Raw genomic sequence first — 12,532 nt, forward strand, 5'->3', positions numbered from 1 at the left:
CACTGATCTGTCAACTTTCCACACATCGCACCAAGACAAAGGTGTAGGTTGGCTTCGTTGCTATGGTTACAGAGGAAGATTTTGTTGGCGTTTGGCAGGGGAGGACAAGGACGCTGATCTGTACTCTAGTCTTAGAGTCATGTCTCAAAAAGTCATAACAGAAGAGTTGCGTGGGAGCAGTTTCTTATCACGCATTCGCCATGAACTCCAGAATGAATTGAGCTTGACATAAGTGGTGGAAACAGATTTGTGCAGCAATTCTAAACCATTTCCCAATTGTATATTAAAGGTGAAGTGAGTAATTTCTGCACCACTAGTGTCACCAAACAGAACAGATTTACAGAAAGTTCCCTCTGTTTGCCATTAAAGTCAAAATTAAAAACTGTTAAAGGTCATAAATAAATAAACAAACAAAAAATACATTAAAAATGCAGGTTCTACAAATCATTTAACATTGGTTAATGCATTTATAAAGCAAATATTTAAAGCAAATATTATTAACATTATTAATATTTTGTATATTTATTTACTTTAATATAATGTAATATTTTAATATTTTACATAGTATATATACACACACACACACACACACATATTTACCAGCTAAGAAACTATATGTGCATTATCATTTATGAATTACAATTTTTACTATTATCATAAATATATGCATTGTTATAATAATAATAATAATAATAATAAAAACAACAACAACAACAACAACAATAATATAAACAACAACAACAATATTATAGAGTTGTTTTAATAATAATAATAATAATAATAATAACAATAATAATAATAATAATAAATGAATTGATGTTAGCTTAATATATACAATTATTTAAATATAATAATATGTAATATTATTGTCATATTTTTATTACAAAAAAATCTTTTTTTATCATATTTGTATGATCAAATAATAAAATTTAAGTAACTCTATAAATAAATATCACTATAATACTATGGAATTGCAAGGTATTTCATAATCATTCATACAATAATAATAATAATAATAATAATACCCCCCAAAAATAAATAAATAAAATAATAATAATAATATAAAACAATTCATGTTAATTTAATATGTAATAATTATTTAAATATAATGCTAATTAATATTTTGTAACTGTAAAGTACTGCCATATTTTTATTATAGAAATGTCATTTTTTTGTCATATTTGTATGCTCAAATGATAAAATTTAAGCAACTCTATAAATAATAATAATAATAATAAAATAATTCATGTTAATCTAATATACAACAATTATTTAAATACAATGCTAATTATTAATATTTTGTAACTGTATACTAGTCACACTTTTATTATAAAAACATCATTTTTGTCATATTTGTATTATCAAATGATACAATTTAAGATAATCTATAAATAAATATCACTATAATAATATGGAATTGTAAGGTCATTTTCATAATCATTCATATAATAATAATAATAAATGAATTCAGTTAATTTAATATATAATAATTATTTAAATAATTATATAATATAAAATGCTTATAATATTTTGTAACTAAAGTATTTTGTAATTTATATAATAATAATAATAATCATCATCATCATCATCATAATACATTAATTCATGTTAATTTACTACATATTAATACTTATTTAAATATATCAATCTTGAATATTTTGTCATATTTTTATATTGGAATATATTACCACCACACTATTAATTATATTTACCATTATTATTATTATTATTATAATCAGAATCATCTTTAGAATAGCATGCATTAATGAATAATTCAAAATATGATCATAATTTTGCAAAGTAAACAGTGCTGTTTTTATTTCATGTTGAGTTCAACAAAAAAAGTTTTTAATATGAAATGAAATACACAGGGACCTGGAAAACTTTTGAGTGCTGAAATTCAAAAAAACAATTTGCTAAAATAAAAAAGACCTTTGAGTACGAATGTTGACATACGGTCCACACAAAGTGCCGCTTCCACAGCATTTTAAGACGCACTCCACGAGCTGCATGTAGCTCACCACTCCCAAATTTTCCTCAGACGCCCAGTGCTTTTCTCATATCATGAAAAGGCTTCTGCGGTCAGCGAGAGCGTCACAAAGAGGCGAGAAGTGCGCTCTACGCCTCTTCCCCTGTCTGTGCCAAATGTTCAAAGGCTTACGCTCACGTCCGCTGCTGGTGCATGATAAAGCTTTCTCCTTACTCCGCTTCCACTACATGAGACACAAGAGCTGCTGAATTAAAGGACTAGCTGAACCTGACGAAGAGAAATAGAGAGATTCTAAAGGAGTGGAATGGAAAAAAAGGTGAGAAAAGGAGAAAAACAAGGACGCAACAACAAAAAAGGAACAGAGACACACAAAAATAAAATAGAGAGCGCATGTGTAGAGTGACATTTTTATAAATAAATAAATAAAATCACACAAAAATAAAATAGAGAGCGCATGTGTTAGTGACATTTTTATTAATAAATAAATAAAATCACACAAAAATAAAATAGAGAGCGCATGTGTTAGAGTGACATTTTTATAAATAAATAAAAAAACACAAAAATAAAAAGAGCGCATGTGTTAGAGTGACATTTTTATAAATAAATAAATAAAATAGAGAGCGCATGTGTTAGAGTGACATTTTTATAAATAAATAAATAAAATCACACAAAAATAAAATAGAGAGCGCATGTGTTAGAGTGACATTTTTATAAATAAATAAATAAAATCACACAAAAATAAAATAGAGAGCGCATGTGTTAGAGTGACATTTTTATAAATAAATAAATAAAAACACAAAAATAAAAAAAAAAAAAAATAAAATCACACAAAAATAAAATACAGAGTGCATGTTTTATAAATAAATAAATAAAATCACACAAAAATAAAATAGAGAGCGCATGTGTTAGAGTGATTTTATAAATAAATAAATAAAATCACACAAAAATAAAATAGAGAGCGCATGTGTTAGAGTGACATTTTTATAAATAAATAAATAAAATCACACAAAAATAAAATAGAGAGCGCATGTGTTAGAGTGACAATAAATAAATAAAATCACACAAAAATAAAATAGAGAGCGCATGTGTTAGAGTGACATTTTTATAAATAAATAAAATCACACAAAAATAAAATAGAGAGCGCATGTGTTAGAGTGACATTTTTATAAATAAATAAAATCACACAAAAATAAAATAGAGAGCGCGTGTGACATTTTTATAAATGACATCACACAAAAATAAAAATAAATAAATAAAATCACACAAAAATAAAATAGAGATTTTATAAATAAATAAATAAATAAAAAAAAAGTGACATTTTTATAAATAAATAAATAAAATCACACAAAAATAAAATAGAGAGCGCATGTGTTAGAGTGATTTTTTTAAATAAATAAATAAAATCACACAAAAATAAAATAGAGAGCGCATGTGTTAGAGTGACATTTTTATAAATAAATAAATAAAATCACACAAAAATAAAATCACACAGACAGAAGGGACGCTCTATTCAACAGTGTGTGTCCCCTGTGCCACACGCATGGGCTCTTTTCATATTAAAATGCGCGAGCTACTGCTAACCTTTCAGCCTTGCGAGTGCTTTATCGCTTCAACAAAAGCCACCATCTATCTGTCTTTTTTCTGATTTTCTCTCCTTATTCACTCCTTGCTCCTCTTGTTAAAAATGCATCGGGCCCCTCACATGCTCGATTAAGCCATCCCCTCCCCCTGTCTCATGCTAAACTCTAATATTGTTACGCTGCATGTAAATAGCTAGCAGGGTAATTTGCCGTGCCAAGCAGGCGCCCCTCTGCCACACACACACAGAATAGAGACCCTGTGATCACTAGAGCCAAATCGTGTGCCTTAGTCACACTCACACACACATGAGGAGCACCAGGTGAGCACTTCATCGCGTCCAGCTTTAGATGAAGTGGCTGTGTTGCTAATGGGACAGTGCCACGCTAATGTAAGGCACGCTGAGGTAGAGAAGAGCACGCAGACTGACTTAATGAACGAGAGTGGGAGAGGACAGGAGACACAGGAGCTCAAAACATCTGGAGCCGCTCCTGCCTGGAGCACAACCTGTTGTCTATCCGGAGAGAGGCGGGACGAGAAGAGGAAGACGAGAGAGTGAGAGCCATGGGACAGAGACAGAGACAGACTGGAAATAAGGTCAAGAGAATGAAATGGGGATGGTGGGATCAGTATGGTTTGTACATTATGCATCAAACATTAATCATATACCCCTCTTATATGATGTACATGTTTTCAGTTCAACTTCAACAAAAATTAATTTAGTTATATTATTATTATTATTAATTTAGGTGTTATGGTGCCATAAAAAAATAATAGTTAAAAATACATTAAATGAATATTACATACTACACTTTTAAAATAAATAAATTAATACAGTTCATTTTTAATTATTTTAAGTAGTTGTATTATTTAAGAAGTTAAGTCGTATTAAAGAAAAAAAAAGAAAAAAAATGTACTATGTGTTAATCCGTAGATTATATATATTATATATTTGATATGCTGATATTTGATAATGATGAGGTTCATAAGACACGGAATGAAATGTTACAATTATACGGTGCAAAATAAAATAAAATAAAATAAAGCAAAACAAAACAAAATAAAACTGCATTGATATTATTCAAATTTACACAAAAAATAAATTAAATTAAATAATAAAATCAAATAAAATACTTCTATTATTATACACATTTACACAAAAAATAGAATAAAATAAACCAAAACAAAATAAAATTGTAGCATTGATATTAGATTGAGTCAAATAAAATAAAATAAAATAAAATAACTATTATTTACAAAAAATGGTGGCGGTGGGATCAGTATGGTTTGTGAAGAAGCTTTCAAAAATACATAAAAATATTTCAATCATATATGCCTCTTAAAATTATGTACATGTTTTTAATTCAGATTCAATTAAAATTAATTTAGCTATTTTTTTTGTATAAAATAAAATAATAAAATAACATAATAAAATAAAATAAAATAAAAAACAACAATTATTTACAAAAATAATTGGTGGTGGGGGTGGGATCAGTATGGTTTGTGAAGAGGTTTTCAAAAATACATTAAAAATTAAGTTAATCATAAACACCTCATATTTGATGAATGTTTTCGATTCAATAAAATAAAATAAAATAAAAATATTTTTAGATTTTAACTGAATATAATAAACAAAATCTAATAATAAATTAAAAATACACTTAAATTATTGCATAATAAATCTTGATCATAAATAAATCACAATTTAAAAACTTAAATTATGACATAATATGTTTGTTCTTCACAGAATAAAAAAAAAAAATTAAAAAAATAAAATAATAAAATAAAATAATGTCAGTAATAAAGGTGGCATAATCAGGTCTGAAATAAATTATTTAATTATACGGAAAATTCATGTTGTCAAATGTCAAAAAAACAAAACAAAAAAAAAAACATTAAAAATCAAAAATTTTCTGAATGTTCATAAAAGTACGAAACCAAAATAAAAACATGATTGCTAGGAACTTTGTACATGTATTTTAGACTAGCTTTTTGCTTTTCTTTATCTTTATTCGCCATTGATCCGAGAACACCGTAAGGACTGATTCAAACGAAGGAATGTGAGCGAGAGAGCGAGTGATGTAAGAACTGCGGGAATATAACTCATGAGCAGTAAAGCTGGACGGCAGAAGTCAGGGATGCTCATGAGTCGTTAATGAAATGACATTAAAAGTCTGATCTCATCCCTGATCTCAGCGAAAAACTGCTAACGGCTCAAAAAAAACAACATCCCTCTCTCACTCGGAAGCAGTAAACACACACACACAGAGAGAGCACGGCCCCATAAAAATACACTTGTCTTAGTTTGAATGAAAGAGCGACGGTGAGAGAAAGAGGGAGAGAGTTAGATGACAGGAAGCTGCCTTCGCTCTTTCCCGTGTGAGACTTACGACTGATGGACACTGCAGTTGTAGAAGACAAAATCCACGCTGGCAAACTTCTTCCCCGTCTCCTTGGATTTCAGATAGAGCTTCACCACCCGCTTGTCACCTGCCAGCAGACACACGGTGAGCTTCAGCAGTGTCTAACAAGCACAAGGAGGCTTTTAAAGGAGCGTGCGTGTGTCGCCTTACCCTGGTTGCGCGTGATGGGAGCGATCTCCCGTGCGGAGGGGGACAGGCAGTATATACGCCCCCCCATGATGTGTCCCTCCGTCTCAGTGTAGTCCTCAAATGAGCAGTTAACGCCCGCAGCCAGACTGGGGACATTTTGAGCCTGAAGAACCAGCTGTAGGACCGAACACAGACCAGGAGACAGGAACAGATTTCAATTTCAGTGCTTTATTGGCATGACAAACACTGTATATTTGCACAAAAGACACCTGGACTTTCATCCAGATACTGTCTGGATATTTTTAGCTGTATAGCTGTATATCTCTAGTGCAGTCAGAAAGAGATTTGATCACACTTAACTGTGCAAAATGCAAATCAGCACTGACATATTGCATGAGAGGTTACATTACTGAAACATTTCTGTCATTTACTTAAAGATAATTAAAAATGGTCATTCTTGCAGTTTACATACACCTTGCAGAATCTGCAAAATGTTAATTGTTTTACCGAAATAAGAAGGGTCATTTAAAATGCATGTTATTTTTTATTTAGTACTGACCTGAATAAGATATTTCACATAAAAGACATTTTCATACAGTCCACAAGAGAAAATAATATCTACATTTATATAAATTACTCTGTCTAAAAGTTTACATATACTTGATTCTGTGTTGTTACCTGAATGATCCACAGCTGTTTTTTTTTGTCTAGTGATAGTTATTCATGAGTCCCTTGTTTGTCCTGAACAGTTAAACTGCCCATTGTTCTTCAGAAAAATCCTTCAGGTTCCACAAATTCTTTGTTTTTTAGCATTTTTGTGTATTTGAACCCTTTCCAACAATGACTGTATGATTTTGAGATCCATCTTTTCACACTGAGGACAACTGAGGGACTCATATGTAACTATTACAAAAGGTTCAAACGCTCACTGATGCTTCAGAAGGAAAAACAATGCATTAAGAGCTGGGGGTGAAAACTTTTGAACAGAATGTAAATGTGTACATTTTTCTTATTTTGCCTAAATATCATATTTTTTTTTTTCTTTAGTACTGCCCTTCAGAGGACACCTACATGTTTCCCAGAAGACAAAATAAGTTAAGTTTACCCTGATCTTCAAATTCAAAAGTTTTCACCCCCCGGCTCTTAATGCATTGTGTTTCCTTCTAAAGAATCAGATGTTGAACCTTCTGTAATAGTTGCATGTGAGTCCCTTAGTTGTCTTCAGTGTGAAAAGATCATATAGCCATTGATGGAAAGGGTTCAAATACACAAAAATGCTGGAAAACCAAAGTATTTGTGGGACCTGAAGGATTTTTCTGAAGAACAGCGGCAGTTTAACTGTTCAGGACAAACAAGGGACTCATGAACAACTATCACTAAACACAAAAACACATATGTGGATCATTCAAGTAACAACACAGTATTAAAAATCAAGTGTATGTAAACTATTGAATGGGGTCGTTTTTATAAATTCAACTATTATTTTCTCTTGTGGACTATATGTAAATGTCTTTTATTTGAAATATCTTATTCAGGTCAGTACTAAATTAAAAAAACAACATGCATTTTGTATGATCCCTCTTATTTTGTTAAAATAATTAACATTTAGCAGAATCTGCAGGGTGTATGTACTTTTGGCCTCAACTGTATATTTATATCTTCATTAGCTGTGATCAAAATCCATCTCAAACCATGTTTTTTCAATTATCCAAATCACAATCCGATCACAATAAAGCAGATTTCATTCTCAAAAACTTGCCTGAACTTCAGACATGGTGACTGAAATATTGTTGGGCTGCACCATGAGTCGGACGCACTGCTCCAATCTGGAGGCAAAGCGCTGGGGCTCATCAGCTCGCTCACAGCGGTCCTTACGTGAACATCTAAACACAAATATTACTCAGCAGGAGGGACAAAAACATCATAATCAATTTCTAAGAATAATCAACCGAGAGATGAAGTGCATACTTTATTAGTAAATTGATTAGATTTGGAACAACACTGTGCGGTGTGATGAATAAAACTTTGACAACAAAACAAAAACAAAATTTGTATACCAAATTAATGCTGCATTATATTAATAATAGCAAAAAGTAATAAATAAATTGATTAATGTAATTTATTAAAAAAAGTTCTTAATTAAAAATACTTAGTATGCGATTCTGGACGTTGCTCTTTTTCCTGCTGGTCTAATTAATATAATAAAGAGATAGTTCACCTAAAAACGAAAATTCTGTCATTAAGATCTTCGTTTATCTTCAAAACACGAATTAAGATATTTTTGATGAAATTCGAGAGCTTTCTGACCATGCATAGACAGCAACAAAACTGACACGTTTAAGGCCAAGAAAAGTAGTAAGGACATTATTAAAAAGTCCATGTGACATCAGTGGTTCAACCGTACTTTTATGAAGCTACGAGAATACTTTTTGTGCACAAATGTGTGTTCATGAGAGTACCACAACGGCGTCCTGACGTAGAATGTCCATCTCTATTAGTTTGTCGTCTGTATATTCGTAGTTTGTCATCTGTCGTCTTAGTTTGTCGTCTGTATATGGTTTGACTAAGTAAGGGTAAGCAAAAACCTGCAAGTCATCCTCTCTGTCGAAATATTTATGTTTACCAAGACAAGACGCAGTACAATCGTGTATAGCTTCACAATATTACGATTGAACCACAGCTGTCTCATGGACTATCTTAATGATGTCCTTACTTCCTTTCTGGTTCTTGAACACGTCAGTTGCATTGTTGTCTATGCAGGGTTAGAAAGCTCTCAGATTTAATCAAAAATATCTTAATTTGTGAAGATCAGTGAAGGTCTTACCGGTTTGGAACGACATGAGGGTGAGTAACTAATGCAAGAATTTTCATTTTTGGGTGAACTATGCCTTCAAACAAAACCTTAAACAACACATCTGCTTGGTTGTTAATGTATCTCACAGTTATTTTTTACACAGATAAACTGTTGCTGGACACTGGTTACATAACGCCCTAGTGTCGGCGTAGCAATTAGCCTTACATTAAAACAATATTAAACAACAGTCTACAGTATGTCCCCATTCATATAGCCATGTAAACGTGTCTGTATGTGTGTGCGAGCAGCTGTGGGGTCAGGAGGTGCCGATACTCACACACTGTGCAGGACACACCAGCCGCAGTGGGGATCACCAGAAGCCAGACACTCGCTACAGCTGTTGTACTGCTCACAGCTCTCCACCGGCACCCGGCTCACCTACACACACACACAGAATTGGACAGAATTAGTCAACAAAATCTCACTAGTTCATATTACAGTTAGAAAATACCTCCAACTAAAAAAAAAACACTTTTCCACCCAGTATTTGTTAGCTGTGTACAGAGCCATTAGCTTAGCAACATGCTAACAGCAGAGTCTGACTGGAATCAGCTCTAAGATTCCCATCAAAAATGTTCAAATTAAGCACATTTGACTGTATTTGAAATATAGTTATACACCACAGAGAATCTTTGACTAATTTCATCTCTCATTTTTAAAAACACAAAAATACGCTTACGCATAGCGCTTACAATGGTGTTAGCATCTAGCAGTTGAGCTTTTGTTCACACGTTGTTATTTTTGTTGTACATTTACACACTTGGCAGAGACTTATATCCAAAGCGACTCACACTGCATTCAAGGTATATATTGTATCATTCCCTTGCTAAGGTACAGCATAGCTAGCGCCACGCTCTACTTATTACAAAGAAAGACAGATGGAAATATCTAATGATCAACCTGCTTGATGCTTACAGAGTGCTACTGTATGTGAAATCTGAGCACTGCGGTGCAAAACAGAGGTTGCCACATTCACCGTCACTGTCGGCAGTTCAACAAACACACAGTTACTCATTCACACAGACACCTTGCATACTATATATTACATATTACGAACGTCCAACAGAGAGAACAGCTGGTTGAAACACGCTGAGAAATATTGCCAGCCACCTACACACGTCTACTTTCATATAGTTTCATTCAGGAATCATAATGCCTGACTGGCATTCGATCAGCTCTCTGGAGATTCAATGGCTCTGTTCCAAACCTAGACAGCTGCCTACCTAGACAACATTTATAGGCATCGGAGGACGTGTGCAATGAACTCAAGTAATATATATATAGAGAGAGAGAGATAGAAAGAGGGAGAGAGAGCAACAGTAGTAATTTTCAAGGCCTAATACTAAAGAATTAAACGGAAAACGAAAATGGGTGATGATACAGTACTGATGCAACAGTTTGACATGTCGAATGCATAGTGTTGTGGTTGCGGTTTTTGGGGTTGGCTATAAAAAACCCGAGAGATTGCAGTTCTTTGTTGGGGTGGGTAGTGTTCGATGTCTGGAACATTTCAATTAAGCCGATTTTCCAATCAGAGAGTTAGCATTGTGTCCTACCTCTGCTCTTTGTTTAAACGTCAGGGCTGGAGACTATTATACAGCAGCCATTCATACGAGAAAGAGAGAGCTCTCATCCCTCTCTATTTAAACGGCTGAAAGAGAAACCATTCATCTCTCTACAAGAGGAGGAGGAGGAGAAGCAAGGGGTATATTAAATATAAATAACATCTGCAAACGAGGCACGAGGCATTTGGGTCACAATGGGGAAGTATCTCAATCAGAGAGAGAAAGAGGAAGAGAGCAGAGCAACTATCAGTCGCGGGTCTGGACCGGTCCTGGACAGCACGTAAAAGTCAACAGATAGCACTTTTAACAAACAGATAAATAAAATGCATTAATTAAAAGCATACTTCAACTACTGCCATGACATAATAGGTTTGTTCTTCAGCACAGTAAAAAAAAAAAAAAAAAACACATAAATAAAATAAAAAGACAAATTAAAAAATGAAAGAAATATAAAGTGTTAGACCATATATGTGTGTGTATATATATATATATATATATATTTTTGACACACAACTAAACACACACACACTCACAGAACTAAAAATAAAACAAAATATATAAAAGGTTTAACTAAATTAATATTCAAAATAAAAGATAGAATTGTTTTAAAAACACAAAAAAATAAATATACAAAATATAACAAAATATCTCGAATAAAATACAAAATATTTTTATGTTTTAACTGCTAAAATAAAATACAAAATATAAAATATATTTATATGAATATAAAATTAAATTAAATTAAAAAGACTGATTAAAAAATGTGAGAATTATAAAATAAAATGTTTATCTAAAAATATAACAAAAGGTTTAACTAAATGAATATAAAAAATAAAAGCCTGAATTAAAAAAAAAAAAAAAACACTAAATAAAATACAAACTATAACAATGAAAATAAAATAAAACAAAATATTTTTGGATTTTAACAATAATCTAAATATTAAATAATAAATTCAAAGCATTAAAAACTATTGCTATGACATAATACATTTGTTCTTCAGGACAGTAAATCTAAAACAAATAAAATAAAATAAAATAAAATAAAATAAAATAAAATAAAATAACACAAAATAAAATAAAATACAATAATGATAAAAATGAAAACATTATCAAATAAAATGTTTATCTATCTACCTATTATGTATAGTTAGTTAGTTTAACTAAACATATATTTTTATTTTATTTTTATCAGTCTTTTTAGACACACAACTAAACACACACAGACTAAAAATAAATCAAAATATATAAAATATAACAATAGGTTTAACTAAAATAATAGTAAGAATATACAAAATAATATAAAAAATAAAAGACTGAATAAAAAAAAACTAATAAAATACAAAATATAAAAAAATAAAATACAAAATACTTTTAGAATTTAGCTTATATATATAATATAAAATTATAAATTCAATATGAAACAGTATAAAAAAATAAAAGATAAAGCTTTAAATAACGTAACAATAACATAAAATGATACAACTAAAAATAAGTTTTTATTAAGTGTGCCACTACTGATCGCTGACACATCCGCAGTCCTCAAATCCTCGTCCATGAGCCCTGTCAGAATTCAAACCCTGAATATCTGAGAAGGTTTGTGCAGATGTAATTGAGAATGGTGTGTTTTCTTTACTCTGTGTGAGGTTTGGACAAACCCTGCACATGTAATTGCGCCATCTGTGCAATTTGGGCCAAAAAATTGGTCATGCTCTAAAGGTGGCTGTGATGATCGATGGCTTATTTTTTCATCCCCAAAACACACACACCTCAGAGAGCAAGCGCGCATTTTCCGTGAACACACACGGCAAATGAATAGGTCATTCTTTCGCCAATCCCCCCCCCCCCCACCCCAAAATGACACCGCCTAATTTAGAAAGAGCAAACTTTCTAGACTAGGAGGCCTTTTCCTTCTTTTAACGCCCCCCCTTCTAAGCCCTCCCTGTTCATCTATCTTCCATTTGGCCACGCACAAAAGAAGAAATGGCAGATGAAA

General features: G+C 31.7%; 1 protein-coding gene across 1 annotated transcript in view; it reads right to left on the reverse strand.

Annotated features, from left to right (window-relative positions):
- The window catches only part of plxna1a (plexin A1a), a 289,406-nt gene that overhangs the window by 126,422 nt on the left and 150,452 nt on the right, over window positions 1-12,532 (reverse strand). The window contains exons 5-8 of the mRNA XM_051095762.1: window positions 9,252-9,352; window positions 7,880-8,003; window positions 6,142-6,295; window positions 5,959-6,058 (exon numbers count right to left, since the gene is read on the reverse strand). Coding sequence (XP_050951719.1) covers window positions 5,959-6,058; window positions 6,142-6,295; window positions 7,880-8,003; window positions 9,252-9,352 — 479 coding nt within the window. The remainder of the gene's footprint in view (window positions 1-5,958; window positions 6,059-6,141; window positions 6,296-7,879; window positions 8,004-9,251; window positions 9,353-12,532) is intronic.

The sequence above is a fragment of the Labeo rohita genome, chromosome 23, assembly GCF_022985175.1.
Source record: "Labeo rohita strain BAU-BD-2019 chromosome 23, IGBB_LRoh.1.0, whole genome shotgun sequence".
In the NCBI taxonomy this organism is placed as follows: domain Eukaryota; kingdom Metazoa; phylum Chordata; class Actinopteri; order Cypriniformes; family Cyprinidae; genus Labeo; species Labeo rohita.